Source organism: Palaemon carinicauda, chromosome 17 (genome assembly GCF_036898095.1).
Source record: "Palaemon carinicauda isolate YSFRI2023 chromosome 17, ASM3689809v2, whole genome shotgun sequence".
Taxonomy (NCBI): Eukaryota; Metazoa; Arthropoda; class Malacostraca; order Decapoda; family Palaemonidae; genus Palaemon; species Palaemon carinicauda.
In genome coordinates, this window is record NC_090741.1 from 105,288,724 (window position 1) to 105,313,723 (window position 25,000).

The 25,000-nt window shown below is 42.4% G+C and overlaps 1 protein-coding gene across 2 annotated transcripts in view; it reads right to left on the reverse strand.

Annotated features, from left to right (window-relative positions):
• Positions 1–25,000, reverse strand: part of LOC137656888 (S1 RNA-binding domain-containing protein 1) — a 242,456-nt gene that overhangs the window by 118,429 nt on the left and 99,027 nt on the right. For both annotated transcript variants that reach the window (XM_068391267.1, XM_068391268.1), the window contains exons 6-9: positions 24,879–24,986; positions 18,804–18,946; positions 17,787–17,955; positions 17,178–17,358 (exon numbers count right to left, since the gene is read on the reverse strand). In XM_068391267.1, the coding sequence (XP_068247368.1) occupies positions 17,178–17,358; positions 17,787–17,955; positions 18,804–18,946; positions 24,879–24,986 (601 nt within the window). The remainder of the gene's footprint in view (positions 1–17,177; positions 17,359–17,786; positions 17,956–18,803; positions 18,947–24,878; positions 24,987–25,000) is intronic.

Consider the following 25,000-nt stretch of genomic DNA (forward strand, 5'->3'; position numbering starts at 1 on the left):
ACGTAAACTCCACAAAGAATGACTTACAAAATATGTAAATCCCTTTTCTTTTTTCTTGCAAGAAATGATAGAAAATCCTAACTTACCAAGCAAGCGTATTCCATTTTCATAATGTAAATGGAAATATATTACTTTTAAGAAAATATTTGTCCTATTAGTGTACTTTCTTTTGATAAATATTGATCTATTATCAGATTAAATAAAACTAGCACAGAGTCAAATTTACACAATATAGTACCCATAACAACCGATACAGACTACCAAAATACTTTGTATTGTTACTTGATATTTCAATAATGGGAATACTAATACCAATCTTTAGCCTTTTGGAAGGAAATCGCTGTATTGCCCGGTCGCATTCCGCTGATAATATGACGTCACCACACATATGATATGAACTCGACAGATATCAAAACTTTTCTTAATGTAATTTTTACTGAAAATGGATACAGTATGCTATCAATAAAAGAAAATGCAAATTTACCAAGATAAATCAGTTTTTTTTTTATACAAGGATATAGATTATTTCCAAGGAAATATTTGTCCTATTAGCATAGTATTTCCGATAGACTTGTGACATCATCACCCTGAAAAAAATGTCATGTCAAAGTCATAAGTTGCATGCGTCGTAAGTTGACAACTACATGTATACAGCACAGTATTTGGAGATTTCCAACACAAAATTTCATGTTTTGAATTGCTTATATGACTATTTTTCCTGGTTACATAATTTGGTGTCAGATTTTGGGTTTTTGCGTTGTACGAAATTTTCGAATATCAAACGGATTTTAACATAGGAAAAATCTATCTTTGGGTGAGATAGCATTGTCGTCCTAATGGGAGTTCCTTTCGGCAGCTTCCTACTCTATAATATTTCTGTGAGTGATATTACAAAAGAATTACCGTCAGGTATCATGGGGTTCTAACCCCCGGAACGACTATCCTAAGATATCGTGTATAATCAGGGACGTATCCGTAGATAACCATAGATATCTGCACCCCAAACAGACTTAACTCAGTCTAGGAATCTAAGGAGGAGGATAAGTGAGGAGCTGTTACATATCCTCTCCCTTCATAGTACTGTTCATCTCTGATAAACTTATTCCAATTTTCGCAGCTTACCTGCGCATTCGTGTTTTTTGTCAAGAGCACCTTTTCTCTGTTTTTTAAGTATTTCCTCGCATGATATCTTCCCATTCGTCGTCAAAGTTGAGTAACCTCCTCTTTTACAGTTTGATTAAGCTGTAACTGCTTTAGATCCCCTTGGGGAGTGGTTTATTAACTTTTTATGGCGATGTGGGAGCCGGGCGCTCCGAGTCCAGCTAGCCATTGGGCGCCATGTTGATTATGTCGTATCACGTTAGCTAGCTTTATTCAGGCATTACGATGCCTTGGGCTCTGTTTAATGTTTACTTTTACTATGCTTTTATGTAGTTTAAGTTTTAGTTTTATGCGTGTCGGTCCTGGCTAGCCATGCTTAGAGAGTGGTAGTTTTATCAAACACATGTATAACTTGATAGGCCATTTTAATATTATGGCTTTACCTGGCCACATCACACTCCTTGTTATAAGGAGCATGGGGGAAAGATTTTTCCGTGCTTGAGCACGGAATAGCTACACAAAGAATGGGCTTACCTAGCTATAGTGCAATACTCATATCAGATCAAGTCCAGCTTGAGAGATCTTTTGAAGCTGTGTCCCAAGAGAGGGGAAGATTGAGAAAGATTTAAAGGAAAAGAAAAGGCAAGTCCTTTTTCACTCTTATTTCAGTCTTACTCGTAACTTCAGCCTTCAATCCGCAGTTACTGGTCTTGTGAGAGGAGTCGAGGCAGCTATACCAACTGCTGAGTAGCTATAACAGGTCCTAGGGAGAACCCTACCCATCCTGCAGAGGTATAGTCCGAAGACCCTTTTGTTATTGCGCATGAGGGAGACGAATGCTTGCAATGGGGCAAACGTCTTGAAGAGCCCTGCTTTGTAGAAGAGGGATGGCAAGGTAATGCTCCCCGAGAAGAGTTGTGCTGATCCGAGGTCTGGTGAGGACACAGGAGTAGCACGACGATGATGCTTATAATGAAGAAGCTTTGTGCAAACAAGGAGCAGGATCAGGAGAAGCGCTGGAATGAGCGCATGTGCGCTTGAATGAAGTATGGTCAACAGGTGAGTCCAAAACAGAAGCTCACCTAGAAGAAGCACAACCGGAGCTGAGAGGCAAGAAGGGTCTACGACGAGAAGGGTATAGAGGGGAGGCACTCGTGGAAGAAGCTCACCATCTAGAATAGCACTACGGCGAGAGTCTAGAAACTGCAATTCTGGAAGTCGACCGTCTGGGTGAAGTCGTCCTTTGAAGAAGAGAGGAACTGCCTATGAAGGGCAGGACTACGATCATCCTTCGGAGAGGAAGGATTGGGCCAAAGAGCTAGGGTGCTTGATAGGAGGGGACATCCTTGAAGGGCGAGGGTCATCCCCTGGCAACAAAGACTGAAGAACCTCGGAAAGGCGAGAATGAAATTTTGGCGAAGCAGGTCCCACTTCATCCTCAGCAAGAGATAGGGTGATGACCAGGAACTCCTGAGTAGACACTGAAGGAGCGACAACCTCTGGCAGGTGTCTCAAAGCACAGGCTTGCTGCTGTCTCTTTTCTGAAGGGGAACCTTGGATACCCATGGAGGGCCACTTCAAATTAAGAGTATCATGCATCTGAAAAGATGGAGGCTTCCTCTGAAACTCTGCCCTTTTGCTAGGGGAAATGGAAGGACCTCCTTTCCCTTGGGCTTGCCCTAAAGTTCAAGGACCACCACTCTTACTCGACTAGCCCCCGGAGGAAGCCAAAGGAGAAGAGTCAGAAGAAAGAGTATGTGGGATGGAAGAAGCCGCCTGTGCATTTTTTGACTTTGAGGATGACCCAGAAGGCAAAGAATCCCTCTAAGGTTGCTCCCTCCTCCTCCTCCCAACACTCAGAAGACGTGATACTTAAGAACAGCCATGCCTTTGGCATGAATGGAACACCTGATGAGGATCCATCTCCAGAGCACTCATATATGTGCCGCAGGTCTTCAGCAACATTCTAGGACATTTCTGCATAACAGGCGGCATCCTCAAACCAAACACGCTGGAAATAAAAAGAATGCGTTAGAAAATTCTGCGTGGTTGGTTAGTGAGCCGGTGATGGGGGGGGGGGAGTTGCCTCCCCGCTTTCAACAGGTTGTTTACACCTCATTATAATTTTAACTGTTGTGTTCCAGCTTTGCCATTATTTTTTCTCCCCAGTAAAGGACGATGGTTTGTATTCATATAAGAGCAACCCCTCATTAAAATTTCTTTTTTCAGTGATTACCTATATTGAGTGCCATATTTGCCTGTGTAATAAAGACTTTAAAAGGGATAAAGAACCAGTATCATGGTGTTATGATACATTTATATCTAGATATAAGATGTCAAGATTTGTTTGTTGTTAAGTATTAAATTTAGTGTTAAATTTATTGAATTGAGGACTGGCGACATTGATTAGCTTCATTGAATTAGGTAGATATTTGAGTGGTTTTTTTTTATATTTTATAAGACTTTGGCTGTAAAATATGGGTGTAGCAGCTGATCTATAAAATAGTACTGAGGTCAAATGTAATACTGAAGGTAAAACTGTGGGTTATTATAGTAAAATGTATGCAATTGTATGTTTGTAAATAGTGAAGAAAGTAGAATATAAGTAGAAGTTTGTTCAATTCTTGTTCATGGTACCCCAAACCCCACAACAAGAGGTTTATATCAGACTTGATATTCAATGCTGTTTAAAATTAGATGATCATATAGATGCACCGTAACTATTTTTCTGCATTGGCTACTGATTACGGTTATTGGAAATATAAAAACGAAAATAGGGAAATACTATAGTCAGAAGCTGGGGGAGGGGTTATACGAAGGTAGAGATATATTCTATGGCTAAAATGAGACCTTATACCATTACTCAAATAATTTTTGAGTGGATGTCACTTGAGAAAAATTCTTTTAATTTACTAATTTATCAATTGTTTTCAAATCATTAACCCATAATGACTGTGCTACTTAAAACAATAAAAAAATTATATTTTCATAATAAAACAAATTTTTGAATATACTTACCCGCTGGTTATATAAGAATGGCTAAAGTCTCTTGACGCCCGGCAGAAAATTCAAAATCTCGCGGCTATCGCAGATATGCCAGGTGTACACTAGCACCCTCGCGGTACTACAGGTAGAACTACACCAAACCCTTCAGATCTTCCATGCCCCATGGTCTCTAGAGGGGAAGAGGGTGGGTTTTTAACTTATATAACCAGCGGGTAAGTATATTCAAAAATTTATTTTATTATGAAAATATTTTTAAATATAAAACTTACCCGCTGGTTATATAAGAATGGCTGATTGACAACCTTGGTGGCGGGTCAGAGACAGCTACATAATTGGAATTCACCTAAGAGTTACATAAACAACTTAAGAGGTTCTCACCTGATAAGGAAGCTGACAGCAATGATACTCTGCCTCATTTTGTCTGCTATCCTTAGGAGAACCAGGGATCAACTCAGGGGGCTGACGATCTCTAGGAGCTGTCAAACGGTTCAATAACCTATAACAAGACAGGACCTCAACTAATACCCTTGTTCTGGGGGCGCTCTAGGAACAAAATGACCACCTGACTAAATCAAAGATTGAGGAAGATTGCCGACCAATCTTCACGCACGTACAATCATAAAAACATATATAAAAGTTCCAAGAAAAGAACAGGGGTACTAGGAATTTAGGGAAATACAGTGGTGGATATTTCACCTACTACTGCACTCGTTGTTACGAATGATCCCAAAACGTAACCGTCCTCATAAAGAGACAGGAAACGGTTTAAGTACTGTAATGCAAGGCGAATACAGGATTACCCCTTCAACAGGCTGTATGCACGATGCTTTGCAGAGAACAGTTTGCTTAAAAGTTACAGAAGCTCCCACAGTTCTAACTTCATGAGTCTTTACTTTTTCGACAGCTTAAGATCTGTCACACAACAGTGTGAAAGAACCTTTGTAATTAAAATCTATACGAGATGATAGAGCATTTTAGACATAGAAAGCGCAGGCTTCTTAACCGTGCACCAAAGAGCCTTGAATAGACTCTTAACTCCTTTGGTCCTGTCCTGGTAAGACTTCATCATTTTAACCGGGAAAAAACTCTCCTCAGCCCTTCACAAACCATATTCGAGAGGATAGTGATCTCGAAAGATTTAGGCCATGGATGAGAAGGACGTTTGTTAATGACCAAGAATCCAGGTTGCAAGGCGCCTATGGCTTATCCATTCTGAAGTCCATGTTCTTGCTAAAAGAGTGAACTTCACTGACTCTCAACTATTGCCAGACTTACTCAGAAAAGTCTCCAAAGTTAGACCTTAAAAAAGAAACCAAGTGTAAAGGCTCAAATCTGTCACTACCGTGAAATTCCAGAAACAACCTCTAAATTCCAGGCTGGCGAATCTTGCTGACGCTTCTAAGTCATCTCAAATGATCTGAGAAGATCTATAAGGTCTTTATTTGATAGATCCAATCTTCTGCGTCTGAAGACAGCTGCCCGCATGCTCCTGTACCCCTTGATGGTCGAGGAGGAAAAAATGTGTTTTCTTCTAAGGTCTAAGAAGAAATAGGCCACTTGTGTTCTAGAGTTACTAAATGAAGAGACTGCTTTAGCTCTACACCACTCCATAAAACCTTCTATTTGGGCTGCAAAACCTTGAGGCAAAGGTCCTTTGTACACGCGATAGCCTCAGCTGTCTCCTTCGAACAACCCTCTAGATCTTAGGGGTTTTACGAAATAATGGAGACAGCTAGACCCAAAGCTTGATGGTTTGAAATAAAGCGTTCGTGATCCTGACACGGGGAAACGGACTGATGACATGCTTCCAGCATGCACCCAGCATGATCCCAGCATGAGTCCAATATGGTTCCAGCACGCTGCATAAGCTCAACATGTCGTGAGAGAGAGTCAAGATCTAGACCGCCTCCCGAAACGCGTCCAGTTCGGTCGCAAGAAACCGATATGAAGCTAGGCTTGTTGAAAAGAAGCATCAACAACGTGAACCTCATGCTGTGAGGTTAAGACCTGATCGTGTGTAACCAGCGAGAGTTCAACATACTTAAAGCCAAAAACTTGACGCGAGGGAGCGTTAGCTGCGTGGCCAGAGAGACGCGAAGGAGAGACAACAGTCTGTCCATAATGCTGTGAGAAAAAGACTTGACTGTATGCGTCTAGCATGCGACCATAATGCCGCATGTGCTTGCATTGCCGTAAGGTGTCAGCGTGCTGTATGCGTTCACCTTGCAGTGTGGACACAGCGCTCTGTGTGCGTCCCGCCTGCTGCCAATCTACAACGTGCCACGAGGAGGCGACAGCATCGCGTACAGTCAGTGGAGCAAAGAAGCAACTGTTAGTCTATCATGATGCAGGAAAAAAACCTGACTGACCTTATCCAGCATATGCCCAGGCTGAGACATGTGTCTAGGTTGCTTAGGATTTCAGATTGACCAGTTTGCCGAGAGCTGTCCGTGTGTAGCATGCGTCCGCATGAGTGGTAGTCGCGTGTCCCGCAGACCGCGAAGATGAGACAACTTGTTGAAAGGATCAACTTTGATTGTCAGCGTCCAGCATACGACCAGACTGGTGTCTGCGTCTATGACTGTGTGAGGGAGAGACCAGAACTGGCGTCTGCGTGACATCTGCCGTCAGAGAGAGACCAGACTGCTACAAGCGTCCACTTTAACACTTCCCGTAACACAAGCATATCTCTGCGAAGAAACGTTGTTGAGCATCGGAGAACTACGCTGTCTGATACTAATGGAAAACCGTTTCTTTGGTCTATGGTAGTCCTTAGACTCTTTTAGGAGAAATTTTTTCCCCCCGAGAATCATAAACACTAAAAAGAGATGAAATTGACCTCTTTAGCTCAGACCAAACCTACACTCGCGGGGCAGCATGTGCGCCAACTCAAGCGTGAGCGATGGCTGTGAGAGATCATCAACCGTAGTCTCATGAGCGACCTGGGAAAGTCCTTATGACATTTCCAGAGCCTTGTGCGCGACCTGAACGTATCCAATGCTGCGAGATACCGTCAACAGTAGTCGCTAGACCCGAGGAAAGTGCTAGACATTCCCCCAAACTGGGGGAGGAGAAGAAGCGTGAACAGAAGCAAACTGAGCACCTTTTCCCTCGAAGAACTGTGTCTTACACGATTTTGATGCTGACACGTCGCCTTCTTTCGAAAAGAAAACCTCCGGCGAACATCAGTTACTGCAGGATAAGTTATTAGAAAACATACGACTTCTGAAAGGTCTTGGATGTATTGGTTGGTGACTACCAAGTCTAGGTTTTGCGTCCTTCGACGAGGACAAACTCTTTCTTCCCTGAAAGTGCGTAAGATTCCAGAGGAAGAGCTAGGATTGAATGCGACTTGTCTGACTTCCACTTCTCTCGTTGAAGAAAAACACGCTCGATTGCTTCTCGTTTAAGCATCACGACACACCTGCTGCGAGGGTAAGTTCTGTTCGAGTGCGTACATGACGAGTAACTTCCTAGTAGACAGGGAAAACGTAGAACGTCATCCTCGTCAGAGAACTGCGTCCTATTACTCAGAAAAAAGTTACAAGATCCGTGATACCATAGCGATGATGAACTGATCGCTTCAAGACATTCAAACTTCGCTCTTCTCAAGAGACTATGTCACATGGTTGTGACGTCATAGTTTGACAATCGTAGGCGAAGAAAAGAGCTTTACTTCATCATTCCAAAGCAGAGAGGGAATGTCTTGGACTGCATCAACAGGATCGCTCGGCGGAACATACGTTTAACGCACATGGTCCGCGATGTACCTCAGCCTACCGACCTTCCTTCTCCCAGGGGTTGGAAAGTAAGGAAGAGGTGTAGGGCTAGGAGTAAGATGAACACGAACAAACACCTCTTCCAGTGCACTGTGCTATGTTTACGAGTCACTAAACAAGAGCGTTTTAAACCATAATACATTAAATCATAAAAGACCTGCCCATGGTGGGAGATATACTCTTACGCTCTATTCTCATAAAGGCCTCAATGCACTTCCTGCTGTTGCAGCTGCAGGCGCTGCATCAACCTCTACAGTAAGGTTCATTACTTTTCTGAGAATGATTTAATGTTAATCTATTTATTTATTTTCTCATTTCCTTACTGAGCCATCTTTCCCAATAGGAGCCCTTTGGGTTAAAGCATCTTGCTTTCTCAACTAGGGTTGTAGCCTGGCTAGTAATAAAAATAAAATAAATAGAGACACCATCAACACAACTAGCGAAAACTCTGAAGTCGGAAAGAGGAGCAGCAGGTATAAAACAAAAGGGAAACTCTTCAGAAAAACTCTCATGAGTTTCTGAAAGTTACTCCCTTCCTCCTATAATACTCTATCCTATGAAGAGAAGTCTTGATTCCTAGGAATCCACTCCTTAGGAATCTGAATTCAGACCTCAATGCTTAAAGGTTTTAATTCTAGTTCTCCCAACAAAGAATTAGCCCAGCAGGCCTTGGTCCGAGAATATAATATCTTTCTAGTTAAGATTTATTTCTTAATATAGCGCCTGGAGCAACAATGACTCAACGCTAGACGGTCATGGTCAGGTAGACATCAAAGTCTATTGTCACAGGTAGTGAAGCGTCCACACTGACACTGAAGTGTCCACACTGACGCTGATGCGTCCACACTGACGCTGAAGCGTCCACACTGACGCTGAAGCATCCACACTGACGCTGACGCTCCGCTCCGTTGACGCACCGTTCCGCTGATGCTTCACCGGCTCTGCTGTCTGTCATGTCGCTTGGTAGCATGCTCTGCTGCCTGGCAAACGTCGGCGCGCCTGAATAGACTGATACTAGGCGCTATGAGCGGTCAGTTGGCGTTGAGCAGGTAATCGAAGTGATGCATCCACCTTCTCCCACTGTTGAACATTGCGGCTGGTAGGCCGCCTGTGCTCCAACGAGTCATCACCAGAAAAGACACGTAGCCTGTGCGACCGCGTCAAAACCGGAATCGTGATACCCAACCGCACTGCCAACGGCAGGCTGATAAGACTGCATAAACGAAGATAGTTGCTGTTTCATGTCTAACAGCAAAGATCAAGGATCAACCTTAGGCGAAACGTATGCAGCATTATCTTCGTCGATCCCATAGCGCTTCCCACTGTCGGGAGACGACACCCATCTGGTGGACGCGGCGGCACTACGTCCGCGCTGCATGAAACGTAACACACGCAGAATGAATCTAATTTTGTTTTCAGCTTAGCACCTGAAGCACGCGTTTAATGTTAGAAAACACTAATACCTCGTCTTATCTATAGCAAGGGTGAGCATTCTGGGGATCGACAGAAAACGCTAAAGAGGACTTCTGTTCGGGTCTTAAAAGGCTGTAACGCCTGGCTACCCTCTCGATTCCTTTCGCCGTTCGACTTAACTTCTCCCCTGGGTCCGGGAGCTTGACAGAGGTCTAAGGCTAGGATAAGGACAGGTCCGAATAGAAGCACTCTCCACTGAATAAAATTCACTGCCAAATTTAGCAGTAAAAAATTTGCATTTTACTCTTTGGTAAAAATCAAAAATTTTAAGTAATTTTTATTTTTCTTAACATACTTACCGAGAATTACTTTCTTTAGGAGACACTTGGTGCTCTCTTTCTCGACCAAGGTTTTTGGCGCAGTTATCCCCCACTCTGTTCTCCCTATAGGCCTACCCCCGCCGCCAACGAATGCGCCCCGAGGGCAGGATTAGGGCAGGTCACTGCTTCTCTGGGCCATTCTCCTCATTAAGTTCGTCGTATAGCCCAACTTGGCAATGGAAGGATGGCACTCGGGGACGGAAGGGAGGGCCATTACCCGAAAGTAATTCTCGGTAAGTATGTTAGGAAAAATAAAAATTACTTAAAATTTTTGATTTGTTCCAACACGAAACTTACCTCGAATTACTTTCTTTAGGAGACTTATACTTTAGGAGGCGGGAGTGCTATTCTGACACTTGACTCGGTACGTAGGGCCTAGAGGGCTATGGAATGCGGGGGCCTATCAGAGTACGGGAGTGAGGGTAACTGCGCAACCTTACGCTATTACCTAAGATTTTACCTCTTAAAAAATTCTTCTGACGATTTCCTCCGGATGTAGTCGCGAAGAATGTGTTCATCGTTGGGTACAGCCTCTGGCCTTACCGCTACACAGCCCGGAGGGCGGCCATGACTGTCCCAATGGAGAACCCGTCCAAGGATTTTCTTGAATAACCCTTGAGGTAGTGGGCAGTAAAGGTTGACTGGTGCGACCAAGTGCCTGTCTGTAGGATCTGCCTCACCGCCATGTTTCTCTCAAAGGGCAAGGGGGTGCTCAGACCCCTGATGTCATGGGTCCGGGGAGTGCCTGGCACTGCCATTTTATCCTCTTCGTAGGTTCTCGCGATGACTTGTCTCAGCCAGCAGGAAATGGAGTTCTCGGAAACTTTCTTCCTATTAACACCTGTGGAAACGAAGAGGTTCCTGATACCTGGTCGGAGTGAGAGAAGTCGGATGACAAACCATGTATCTCTCCCACTCTCTTATCGGACGCCAAGGCCAGCAAGAAGACGGCCTTGAGGGTGAGATCTTTGTTCACGATATCTTTCAAGTGTTCAAAGTGGGAGCGACACAGCATCTTCCGGACCTTGCCTAAGTCCCACTGGGGCACCTTTCCCGCCTGAGGGGGGTAAGACTGCTCGAAGCTTTTGACAAGCATCGCTATGTGTCTCGAGACCCCCAGGACGATGCCCTTCAGGAGGAAGACTTGGCCTAAGGCAGCCCGAACCCCGTTTTATGGCTGGGATTGACATCTCCGCTTTGTCCTTGAGAAACACCAGAAAATCTGCCATGTCTGGGACAGAGGCCTTAAGAGGTCTAATGTGCCTCTCAGCGCACCACTTCGCGACGGAGGTCCATTTTGTCTGGAAGACCGCGGTTGGCGACTTCTTAGGAATAGAGACATTCTCTTAGCCGTGGAGAAAGAATATCCTTCTTTCTTCAGGAGCCGCTCTTAGTCTTCAGTCGTGAAGACGTAGGGAGAGAGGCCTGTCGTGGAGCTTGAGAAAGTGAGGCTGGTGCAGAAGTTCTGACCTGACGGACAGAGGCCACGGCGGTTGACTCGATGGGTCTTTTAGATCCGCAAACCACTCTCTCTCTCCAGCCACCAGGGCGCTACCAAAGTCATCTGTAGGTTTCGAGCCGTCTTTACTCTGCTGAGCACTTGTCTTATCAGCGTGAAAAGGGGGAAAGGCGTACACATCCAGATTGTCCCACTTGTGCTGAAAAGTCTTCTAAGGAAGCTTTCAGGTCTGGTACAGGGGAGCAATAGACTGGGAGTTGGGCGTTGAGGTTGTTGCAAAGCGGTCAACCACCGGGGAACCCCAGCGTTGAATGATGAGCTTGGCTATTCCTGGGAGAAGGGACCATTCTGTCCCTACTATGTGGCCCATTCTGCCGAGGCCGTCGGCCAGAACGTTCTACTTCCCGGGAATGAACCTTGCTAACATCACCCCTTGATTTTCTTCCACTCAATCTAGATTCTCTATGGTGAGATCGCACAACTCCTTCGATTACAAGTACCCCGCTTCTTTATGTATGCCACTACCGTGGCGTTGTCGCTCATCCACACCACGGTGTTCCCCTTTAGCAGACTTGCGAAGTGTAGGCACGCCTTCTGGACTGCTTCCAACTCCAGGACATTGTGTGGAGTTGCCTCTCCCCTTCCAACCAGGTCTCTTGTGCCGTTTCGTCGAGGGGAAGGGCTCCCCATCTCTGATTGGAGGCGTCTGTGAACAGTAGTAACTCGGGAGGGCCGGTCCCGAAGGACGTCCTCTTGAGTGAGTTCGACTGGCAATGCCACCATTCTAGGGAGGGTCTCGTGTCTGGAATGACTGGGATTAGCACCTGCTGTGAATCCGTCTGTCACCCGAGGTTCCTGAGATTCCATTGGACGGATCTGAGCCTTACCCTCCCTTGGGGAACTAGGTTCTCCAGTGAGACCAGGTGACCTATCAGCCTCTGCCCGTCTTCCGCCCTCCTGGGGTGTTCTGACAGGAACGGCTGACTAATGAGCCTGAGGTTCATTCCGGTGGAAGGGGATAGATTTGACTACTTCGGGTTGATTCAGTTCCCCAGATCTTTGCAAAACTGGAGGAGACTTCTCCCTTGTCCCTCCAAGAGGACCCTTGAGGCGGGAAGAAGCCACCAGGCGTCCAGGTATCTGATAAGGTGTATGCCTCGTTCGTGCGCCCCCACTGCGACAGCCGTGGGGACTCTCGTGAACACTTGGGGCGCTGTTGACAGACCAAGGAAAAAGGGGTCCTGAATTGCAGGATCCGGAAACCCTATTTTACCCGGAGGAACTTCCGACCCGAGGTGTGGACCGGAATCTGGAAGTATGCGTCCTTGGGGTCGATGGTCATCCTACAATCTTTCTCCCTCAAGGACAGCAGGACTGAATTCTGCGTGTTCATTTTGAAGTCCGTCTTCTTGACGAACCTGTTGAGAGCTGACAGATCTATAACCGGTTTCCACCGCCCGGTCGCTTTTTCCACCAGGAATAGGCGACTGTAGACACCTGGCCCTGGGAGAAAAACTTCTTCCATGGTACCCTTCTCTAGCATGGACGACACCTCCTCTTGAAGGGCGGTCCTCTTTAACAGGTCTTTGGGATCTAGCCATTCTATCCGGTTGGCCGGAAAAAGCGTGGGTGGTTCCGTTAGGAATGGAAGTCCGTAGCCCTTCTTTAGTAAGGCCACTGTCCAAGGTTCCGCTCCTTGAGCCCGCTAAGCTTGCCAATGACGTCTGAGTCATCCTCCAACCCGAGGGTTGGGTGGGGATAGGGGGCCTCCCACTCTTATCTTCTTCTAGAGGGGCGGCCTGATCTGTCTCCCCTAGAGGCGGGGTAACCCGACCTGAAGGAGCTAGAGGGTGCTGGAGCTCCCCTGCGGAGGGGCTGAGGCGTTGCGGACCAGGAGGAAGAGAGGGGCTTCTCTCCTCGTAGTGCTGGTAGATGTTTGGGGTGTCGAGGCACTATCCGAGACAGACCTCTTATAGGGCGGTCTCCTAGGAGTCGTAGGTCTGGGGACGTTAGTCTCCTTCTATTTCAAGACCTTCTCCATTATGGTTTCTAGTTTCTTCCAAGGAAACGGAGACTCTCCCCACAAGGGAAAGCTGCGAATGGCTCGCGTCTCCCTGTCTGGTGCCTTCCAAGACACCTTCGCCAGAACAGTGTCTCGCTTCCAGAACACCCAGTTAGCTGTTAGTGTGAGAGACTGATATGTCAATAACCTAAGGGTTGAAGGCCTTGCTGGACAGGGTCCTCGGGGTCAAAGGAGGCTTGTACACCTCCCAAAGAGTAAGCCCACCAGTCCAGCCTAGAGGGGACGTTTACTAAGTCCCTCGACATTTTCTCCATCATGGAGGCTCCTGCTGGCGAGAACCAGACTGGGGCTGAAGAGGCTCTACTGTCTGAAACGCCTTGACTAAGGATGTCCTGCTGACCCCCCCCTTAAAGGTTGGGGGACCCCGGCAGTGCTGGCCACTACCTTGCCGACATAATCCTGCTCTAGGACTAGACCTCGGGTAGAGGAAGTGCTAGGGACGTCTTAGGTTGTAAGGAGTCTGCATGATCCTCAAAAAGGCTTGACTTCCAGGAAACTACATCCGTTGTTGCAGGTTCCGGTACTTGCGGTGTCTTCTGCAAAGGCTAACCGCTCTCCTATAGACGGAGTCCTCCGTCAGGGAGCGCTCCTCTCCGTCAGCCGAGGACCCGGTTTGGGGCCGGGGAGCTGGGTTACCGGGCACGCCGACTGGACGTCTAGCTCTTTGGAGTCAGGGGAGCCGTCCTGCCGAGGTACTGGATTTCATCTGCGGGGACGTCCGCACCAGGGGCCTGGGTTAGCGCAAGCAACGCTGGTTCAGCGGGGACTCTCGTCGGCCCAAGGCTCTGGGTGCCGAGGATGCGGTTCCCGTGGGCTGACCCGACAGCGGGAACCGTTCCTTCTGACCCGAAGGCCGCACCAGCCGGGCTGGTTCGGTCAGGCCGCCCGACCAGAAGCGCGTTTCCCCCGCTGGGCGGGGTTAACCGGAGGCTTCGGGGACTTACGCTTACCTGTAGAGTCCTTCCTACTGCTTAATCTCGAGGCGCCGGGTCACCGGGCACTCCCCGGGCGCTTCGGTTCTGGAATACCAGGCACTCCCTTGCGGTGGTACCGGTTTTCCCCGGCGGGGAGTTCCGCACCAGGTTCGGGGTCAAAACCGGCAACGCCGTACCGTCGAGGACTACTGTTCGTGTATTCTCTCCGGGGGACGCGGACGCGGATCCTCGTGGGCTGACCCGACGGAGGGAACCGTTCCTTTTAAGTCCGAGGGCCGAACCAGCTGTGCTGATTCGGCCAGGCTGCCCGTAAAGAAGCCCGGTTACACCTGCGGGCGGGCTGGGGGACGCGGACGCGGATCCCCGTGGGCTGACCCAACGGAGGGAACCGTTCCTTTTAAGTCTGAGGGCCGAACCAGCTGTGCTGATTCGGCCAGGCTGCCCGTAAAGAAGCCCGGTTACGCCTGCGGGCGGGCTGGCGGACGCGGATCCCCGTGGGCTGACCCGACGGAGGGAACCGTTCCTTTTAAGTCCGAGGGCCGAACCAGCTGTGCTGATTCGGCCAGGCTGCCCGTAAAGAAGCTCGGTTACACCCGTTGGCGGGGTGAACCGGAAGCTTCGCGGTCTTACGCCTGCCTGAAGAGGCCTTCTCGCATTTCTCCCTGCGAGGGTTATATCTACGTCTGGAGGATGGCCTTCGTGGTGAGAAAAAACCCTGGGTTGTCGGTCCGGGGAACGCTGCAATACAGACCTGGGAGGCTCCTTCTCGGCGAGGCCCTCGGCTGCAGAAGAGACTGAAAAATACGCTAAGAGACTGGAGAAGAATTAGGGACATTTTTCCCCCACATGGGGTCATCAGAGGAGACGTGGCCTGCTTGCACCAGGATTCCGTCTCCCCACACACTCTCGAAAGTAGTACTTACCTCGAACTACTTCTTAAGAGTTATCTTCTTCACAATAAACCAACCCCGTCTCCTACTCTGGGTAGGAGAGGGTGGTAGGGAAGCTCTGTCAGGCGGGACGCCCGGCGCTAGTCTTCTTAGGCGAACCCTTCGTCGCCTACCTCTTCTTGGTGCTATACCGCACCCACTCAAACTCTTGGGGAAGAGCAATGGGCACTTCCCCGCAACTGACTTACCTCGTCCCCTACTCTGGGTAGGGGAAGATGGCTGTATAAGAATCTCTATTCGACGAGGCATCGGGAATTAAGTTGGCGAGGAGAGGCTCGTCTTCCTATGAGCCTCTTGGATGTATTCTTCCTTTTGGTGCCGAAGTGCACTCACTGCACTACGTTCCAGGACCAGAAGTCCTGAGACGTGGTTGAAGGGGAACATAAGCTGCCCCTACACGGCTAACACCGAGGATAAGGGGAGGAAGAATGATTTATGTAAAAATTGGTCCTTTCAGCTATTAATTCCTTGAAGAAAATCAAGGAATACTGTTCCATAACGCACACAACGCACGACACAAGCACTAAGGAAATGAATCAAACACCGGGTAAGGACACGGTTGAAAAGTGAACGCACAGGAACACTTGGGAAGCACACTGCGAAAAAACACAAGTCCCCACGTTGGGAACACGTGGACACTAAATGCGCACAAAGGATCGAGAGAGACTGAGAGTGAGGTGTTGAACACCTCACGACCAAGGACTTAATGAGGAGAATGGCCCAGAGAAGCAGTGACCTGCCCTAATCCTGCCCTCGGGGCGCATTCGTTGGCGGCGGGGGTAGGCCTATAGGGAGAACAGAGTGGAGGATAACTGCGCCAAAAACCTTGGTCGAGAAAGAGAGCACCAAGTGTCTCCTAAAGAAAGTAATTCGAGGTAAGTTTCGTGTTGGAACAAAGATATTTTCACAATTATTTGAAAACCAAAGTATACGCTCTCTCAAACGAAATGAACTCCGTAGAGAGAGACTTACAAATCTGTCAATGGTTTGAATGGGAATGCAAAAGTCACTGAATCCCATATAAATGCAACAAAATATTAAATATCACCTTAATAGATATAATATTTATAGATTAAAATAAACCCTTAAATTAAGGAGTTCTAATAAAAGGCGAAGTATCACCCGTACCCATTGGAACATCTACAATTAATATACGAACAATTTTAGTACTGTATTCCAAAAACCACCAAGTAAACAACGATACACAGAATCGTGCGCTACATCGATTGTAAAGAATACTGCGTCGTATAAACATTAACTGAACTGTAACTTCCTTTAATCTCTGACTAAAGAAAAATACTGAAAGGACCAATTAATGGGAAAATAAAATGTTCCTTTTATATAGTACAACTTAAAAACTTGAGTTATAAGAAGAATGTACTACTCATAAAAATCGCTACAAAGAGATATTGTAATATCGTAACGATACTGACAACGGCGTAACAAAAATAAACTGAACATTAGTTAATCTTCGAAAACAGATCGAAGATTATCTAAAGAAAACCTATTAAAAGGATAAAATTTTCTTAAAATAACAATCCTTTAATTTAACTTATAACCTAATATTTCAAAAGAAAGTATTCACTTATCATTCTTTGTAAAAAAGCAAGTCAGACTCTTAGCCTACGTCATAAGGCTGTGACGTCATCAATGGACGAGATGTTTACATCCCACCCTTATGCTTTTGTGAGGTTTAAAATAGGTTGAAAAACCTTCTAATCCTACCTTTTAGGTTATAAAACAAATAAAACAAATAAGCGAAAGCCCAAACTCAAAAAACTTAGTACATCACCAAATAACGTCCAAACAGAGTAAGAAAACGAGAATTTCCAATAGTACAGCCAGCAATGGCGGCAGGAGAAGATCTGAAGGGTTTGGTATAGTTCTACCTGTAGTACCGCGAAGGCGCTAGTGTACACCTGGCCTATCTGCGATAGCCGCGAGATTTTGAATTTTCTGCCGGGCGTCAAGAGACTTTAGCCATTCTTATATAACCAGCGGGTAAGTTTTATATTTAAAATTAAGTGATACAATAAGAGTTAAAAAGATATATAATTCTTGCTGAACTTACCCAGCCTCTCCCAACTATCCTCAACACTCATCATGACAAGCTGTGTTCTGTAAAAATGTGCAGGTGTGTGGCCAAACCACTTCTGCTGGCAAAAATTAAAGAAATGGACATATGCTTCATCTGGGATTAGTATCTTGACCGATAAAACTCCTTGATGATCACCTCTATTCATGGCTAACATCTGCAACAATAAAAAGTAATAACAAATGCTATAACTATACATGAAAGAATATTCAATACATTGGTTACTTCTGAAGTTCATCCAGACTGACTTTACTGTAAATGTCCCAGGAATAAGAATCACAGAACAATAGTTCATGCCTTCAAAGCAACACACAATTCCATACACTACTTGCTTACAGTACCTTATCAATTATAATGACTCAACACAAAATTAATTAAATGCAAGATTGCAATGAAATTTTTCCAGTTTACACCCTGAGCATTATTGTGCCATCTAGACAGAATGCACAGCTGATATTTTTTAATTTAAATAAAGACTAAATAAACTCCACTCCAACATTAATATAGAATTTAAAACATTGATATTTATAGACTAAAACACATTGCTTTTCATAGCAATACAACTAAAGTTTAACTGCTGCTTACAGCGTGCGGCTTAGTGTGCCATGCTAAATTTTTGAAGTTGAAGTAGAGTTCGTATTTCGAGCATAAATCATTACTCGGTCCGGACCCTCGGTTCACCATCTTGCCTTGGTCCTTCTTCTGTTGTTTTCTGGCTTTATTACATTCTAAAAGTGGTTTGCACACTCTCATCCTGAAATTTAATAACAATGAGGACATGTGAAATTGAAAAAGTTGTGTGTGCAATGTAAAATAAAAGCTATAACCTGAAGGATTTGTTTTTAAATAAGAGGTTAGAATGGGAAAAAAATAAATTTTTAATTGAAACTACATTCTGAAGGATTTATTTTTCAGAGGTGAAAGTTGGAATATAAAATTTTTCAAGAAATTTCAGTTAGGTGGAAGGACAATGTATTGCACAGTGATACTCTAAGCAGAAAAAAACAAGAGCATTGACAAAAAAATGAAAGAAATTTTGATAGGATGTGACATAAGAGTATTAAAATTGATTGCTGTAAAAACTTGAAAACTAAAAAATGAGATGGTTTGAACATGTGAAAAGAAAGGATGACAAAGAGTTGGCAAGAAAAGTAGTAGATATGGAAATGGGAGAATTAAGACCAATAAGAAGTTCAAGAAAATAATAAAATGAGGGATAGATGAAGACCTAGACATGACAGGAGTTTAGTAAAGGAAACTTCTTTCATATTTAACCACGAAATGGAAAGAGCAGACGTGAAAACTTTTACAAGATGAGGTGAGAGAATGCTAAAGGTAATGAATAGGAAGTATAACACAGAATGCAATGCAGGTAGAGTCTGAAACAATGCTCCAGAAAACATGCAGTACTTCCAAACTGCACTGTACATAACTCCCTGTAATAGGCTCTTACTACAAGCTTCTGACCTAACCCCTTAAAGAGAACTATCAATAGAAAATGGATAAATGTAAGCTATTCTAATCAGTCAATAACATTAGGAATACATAATGAAAAACATAAGTCTGAAAATACATAAATGAGAGGAGTAAGTTCCTACTTACAAATGTTTTACACAATCTAAAACCTGAGGGTCTTTGCTAATAACATCAGCAATAATATGCTGGAGGCCTTGTTCTACTTCCTCAATAGTCCTCAGTCCTTCATTGTTACACTGAACGAGTGAATACAATTCCTGACGAGTGACCTGTAATAAAGGAAACAGATTCTGTTTTATACTTTCCTCACTAGACACCTTCACAAACTGAGACCAGACTTTAAACAAATTAATCTAAAGTGTATACAAAACTTTCTATATATAAAAAATAAGACAAATAAAAAAGGCCGTTTAAACAATTAAATAAAATCAAGTATGCAATTTGCCAATGATATACACTATACAGTATATGAGAGCCTTGATATATGACTGAATTAATACAGCCAACTTACTGCATAATAATGAACAGTAGTTTTAAGTTTTAATAAATTGTTCATTGAAAAGCACTTAAAGAAAAAATGTAGGTCGATTATTAAAACAGTACAGTATATATTTCTCTTCCCAATGATCTTGATAAATCTGAAACAGTCTTCAATAGTGATTAGTGAAATCTATTTCATACAAAGGATTTCTATTTTGCCTGTGATGCTGCCAACTCTAACAGCCTTCATGCCTAATAAACCAAATAACTTTTATAAAAAATGTTAGATTAATAAATAAAAGGGACTTACTGTATACAGTATTTATTTTGTTAGTGATTTAATGATCAAGTCGATTAAAGTCTTCATGTGTAATCAAATTGATTTTCTTAAATATCAAAATTGCTTTTATCTTTGAGCTCATGGGGAGTAAAACGTGCACTCCTGAAAATACTTTAACACTAACCAGTATTTCAACACTGTTTTTGCAGGTATTCCATTAACCTTACTTTTCATTATATTATTTTTCATATTTCACTGAACTGTGATGTAACAAACAGAGAAGCATAAAAGCATTTATACGCAGGGAAAATCATTAAAACAGCTATACATGGCAAAATTGACACTAATATTTTGATTTAAACCAATAAAAACTAAAGAGCAGTGCAAAAATACTCCTTTGTTGCTTTGCAATATAAAAAGGGGTCTTTGACGAAGGAAAAAAACTTTTGGGAGATGCTGTGTGATCACCAAGTGATCCTCAAGGACACTCCTTTAAAGGCTACATATGGGAAGCAAATATATAATACAACAAATAATCATTGTCTTCCTTGCCCTAGGGCCAGTCAGTATAAGGGAGACCAAGGGGTTCAGGCTCTATTGAACAAGTCACAGCACCTCCAATCCTAATTTTGTCTGCTAAATTATGACACATTACCCACAGACAACCATTACTAATGCTGAAGACAATGCTTACCCTACCATTTGTTCTCATTCAGCAACCATCTTTTCAACACAGGGGTGTCTCAGTTATGTCCCATTTCTCTTCACGAGTCTAGGGAGGCAGGGTTTCTCCTTCATCAAAACCACTTTTTTGGGAAGGTTAGATAATGTGATGTAATTTTTCATTTTAATCTTTTTTTTTTGCCTCAGATTTGCTTGTTTCCACAATCCTGTCTTCTTTTCAAGGTTTCAGGTTCCTTAACACTCACTCCAAAACACTATGATTGTGGGTATACAACTAGATGTATACACAGTCGCAGTCATCGTCAAATACAATTCATAAGTTCCTGAAGTTCAGCTAAATATCCTGAGTTAGCAGCATTTTCTGGATGTATCAACTGACAGATTTGGAAAAATTTTCCAGGCTTTATAACAGCCTAAACTGACAAGACATATCTCAAAAGAATATTTCTATAAAGCTATTCACTGAGAATATTGAGCTGATCTGATGATGAAGGAGGTCTCTCTACAATTCAATGATTGACACCAATGCTAATTTGTGAGAACCAAATAATTGGCAATACTGTCTTAAGAGGATTCGAATGTTCTTGCAAGGAAGCTACACTTTAGTCTGAAGACTTGGAACAGGGTCCCAAGAAATATTTACTTTAAAAGATAAAATCGGAAATATAAAAAAAAAAAGATGGAGTGATAAAAATTGCAGAGGATTTTTATATAATGCTATACAATAAGAAATATCTTTGCCAATAGAAATAATGAAACATCTGAGCCCGTACCAAACATATCTGTAGAAGTAAAGAAAGTATTAAAAGGCATGAAAAGAGGCAAAGCAGCAGAAGATGGCTTAACAATTGATTTAATAATTGATGGAGGAGATTTCATAGTAAATAAACTCAATGAACTTTACATAAAATATCTACAAGAATGCTCTACTCCTACATCTTGAAAAAACTTTGTCATTATACTAATTCAAAAAAGTGAGGCCCGAAAGACCAGAAAAATTACCGCCCCGTAAGTTTACTCTCAATAATACTGTATATAAAATACTTACAAAATCATATTAGGCCGAATAGAAAGACAGCTAGACTTTACTAAACCAAGAAAGCAGGCAGGCTTTAGAGGTGGGTATTTAACAATTGACCACATCCATATAATTAACCAGCTTAAGAAAAATTCAACACTGTACGACAAACTACAATGTATGCCACTTATAGACAATGAGAAAGCTTTTGTTTCAGTCAAAATTTCAGCAGTAATGAAAGCCCTTCAAAGACAGATGAATATTACATTAGTACTCTTAAAGATATTCATACAGGAAGCACACCAATCCTAAAACTACATAAAGATACTGAGAAAATTCCAATTGAGAAAGGAGTTAGACAGGGAGACCCCATCTCAACTAAATTATTCACAGCACGTCTAGTTTTTAAGGATTTACAGTGGAAAAAAGTAAGAATGGGAAATACATTAAACAACTTAAGATTTGCATATGACATAGTTCTATTTAGTGAAACATGGGATGAATTGGAAAAGATAATAAAAGATTTCAACAGAGAAAGCAGAATTGTTGGACTGAAAATGAATAACTAAGATAATGTTCAATGAAAATGCAGAGAAAATAAATGTTATAAACAAACCTCAGGAGATTGTTAATGAATATATATACTTAGGACAGAGAGTTTTCGTTTCCCCCAGGACATGAACCCAAATTTAAAAGAAGGATAAGCATGGGATGGAGAGGTTTCGGTAAATAAAATTTGATGAAAATTAAAACGCCACTTTCTTCAAGAAAAAAAATTAATCAGATGGTCCAACCAGTATAAACTTATGCATCAGAAACTTGGAGTCTTACTAAAGTCTGACAACATAAGTTAGTTACAACTCAAAGACCAATGGAAAGAATAATGATGGGAATAACACTAAGAGACAGAAAAAGAGCAACATAGATACGAGAGCAAACTAAAGTAGAGGATATTGTAACATTTTGTAAGAAAAAGAAATGGACATGGGCAGAACATATAATGAGAATGACAGATAATGAATGTTCAATGAGAATAATAGAATGGGTTCCTAGAGATTGCTAAAAGGAAGCAGGGGTAGGAAGAGAAGGCGATGGATTGATGAGATAAGAAAATCTGTGGGTATATACTGACATAGAAAGACCATAAACAGATGTATGTGGATATGCCTTTGTTCTGCAGTGGACTAGTAATGGCTGATATATATATATATATATATATATATATATATATATATATATATATATATATATGTTTTTTCAAAAAGGCCCATAAAAGAAACACAGGAAATATGAATAAATCACACTATATTTCGGTCAATAAACATCGACCCTCTTCAGGATGTAAAGTAAAAATGAGGACTACAGTGGAGAGTGACGGTTTCTATACGAAAGCAAAAGGGTGTGTTCAATTGTTCTATAGTTGTTATAATTGCTGGAAGAATTAGCCAAATTTAATTACATCCAGGTGCGTCTTCTTATTGTTGAGCCTCTCAGAGGAAGTCTTGACCTCTGATGCATGTCTGGTGATCGGTCTCCGTGGATTATCTTCCTAATGATAGGGTTGAGAAGAGTATTGTCCACTGTGTCAGCTTTCCATTGGCCCCCAGATAGGTTCATTGTGTTTGATTGATTTATGATGGCTGATTCCAGGTTTTTCCTTCTGTACGGACAGGTACTCTTAAAAAGCAAAGACGACTCACTCCAGTTAATCTGGTGCCCTAAATCCCTAAGGTGAACGAAAATCCCCGAGTTTTCATAGCCATATCTCATGGCTATGAAAACTCGGGGATTTTCGTTCACCTTAGGGATTTAGGGCACCAGATTAACTGGAGTGAGTCGTCTTTGCTTTTTAAGAGTACCTGTCCGTACAGAAGGAAAATCCTGGAATCAGCCATCATAAATCAATCAAACACAATGAACCTATCTAGGGGCCAATGGAAAGCTGACACAGTGGACAATACTCTTCTCAACCCTATCATTAAGAAGATAATCCACGGAGACCGACCACCAGACATGCATCAGAGGTCAAGACTTCCTCCGAGAGGCTCAACAATAAGAAGACGCACCTGGACGTAATTAAATTTGGCTAATCCTTCCAGCAATTATAACAACTATAGAACAATTGAACACACCCTTTTGCTTTCGTATATAAACCGTCACTCTCCACTGTATTCCTCATTTTTACTTTACATCCTGAAGAGGGTCAATGTTTATTGACCGAAATATAGTGTGATTTATTCATATTTCCTGTGTTTCTTTTATGGGCCTTTTTGAAAAAACATGTTAAACTGTTCGATTACAGTTATAAGTAAGACATATATATATATATATATATATATATATATATATATATATATATACTGATATATATATATATATATATATATATATATATACATATATACATATATATATATATATATACATATATATATATATATATATATATATATATATATACATATATATATGTATATATATATATACATATATATATATATATATATATATATATATATATATATATATATATATATACATTACATACAATATATATATACATATATATATACAGCATATATATATACATAATATATATATATATATATATATATATATATATATATATATCAATTTCCCAGTGCTATGAATAAATATAGGATATTCACTTTTCTAATGAACCCATCAGCCACTACAGATTGGACATAAAAAATTTTTCATAAAAATTGTTGTGTACTATGAAGAAATTATAAACGCAAATATATGTATAAATGTACTGTATACATGCATACATAATTAAATTCAAAGATGGGGGCTGAGCAAAAACAAACGGTATGGTAAACATTGCCTTCAGCATTAGCAATAATTCTCAGTTAGCAGACTAATTCAGCATTGGAGGTGCTGCTATGATAGGCTTAATAGAGCCTGAACCCATGGGTCTCCCTTACACACACACCAAGACAGTTCCTTGCAAGTTAATACACTCGACCTTGGGACTACACTTTCCCTAACCCCAAAAGTATCTGAAGTTACCAACAAAGATATTTTGCAACCAATGTATACTACTTTTCAAATGATTTTATGGAAAAAAACTGTATCTTTTATCACAATGAATCTCTGTAGTCCTCTGTCTCTCAATTTTCAATATTTAGAGAAATCTATAAAAAGAACCACTTTCTATCCAGGAGGTTGCATTAAAAAAAGTTCTTCAAGTTTCTGGACATAACAAACCTCATTTCTGTATTTCTAGTTTATCAAGTACTTTATCAGCAAAATTTTAACATTTTCCTACTTGAAAACTGAAAAAAAGGTCAAAATCATCAAACCTAAAGGATATTCCTTAAAAGAGAGGTGAAAATAATTACAGCTAAAGATTCTTCCTTACAGGGGTAGTGAAAATAATTATAAACAAAGATACTTCCTATCATAAATAGTGAAAATAATTCAAGACAGATTTTCCTGTAATGAAGCTGACAACAATCAAAGCTATTTCCTTAAATAATTAGTAAAAATAATGAAAGTCAAAGCAAGTTTAACGGCTATATAGGAAGAAATAATGGAGGTTGTTGCAAAAAACTTTTTTCATCTGCCTACAGCTCATAATGTGCAGTAAAGCTCACTGCCATCAATAATCCTTTCTAGAGCTCTAACATAAGTGATTAAACAACATGAGATGGCAAATTTTTTCATGCAAAAAATGGCTAAATACAGAAAATAAATATTAAAATAGGCGACTCACATATTTATTCTGGGTCCCCCTCAAGACTTCCAAGGCAGCTGGTTCCAGGCCAAGTTCCCTTGCCCTTTCTGCGTACGTACGCTTCCCACTACCTTTGTACGCAGCTGTCTAAAACGATGGAC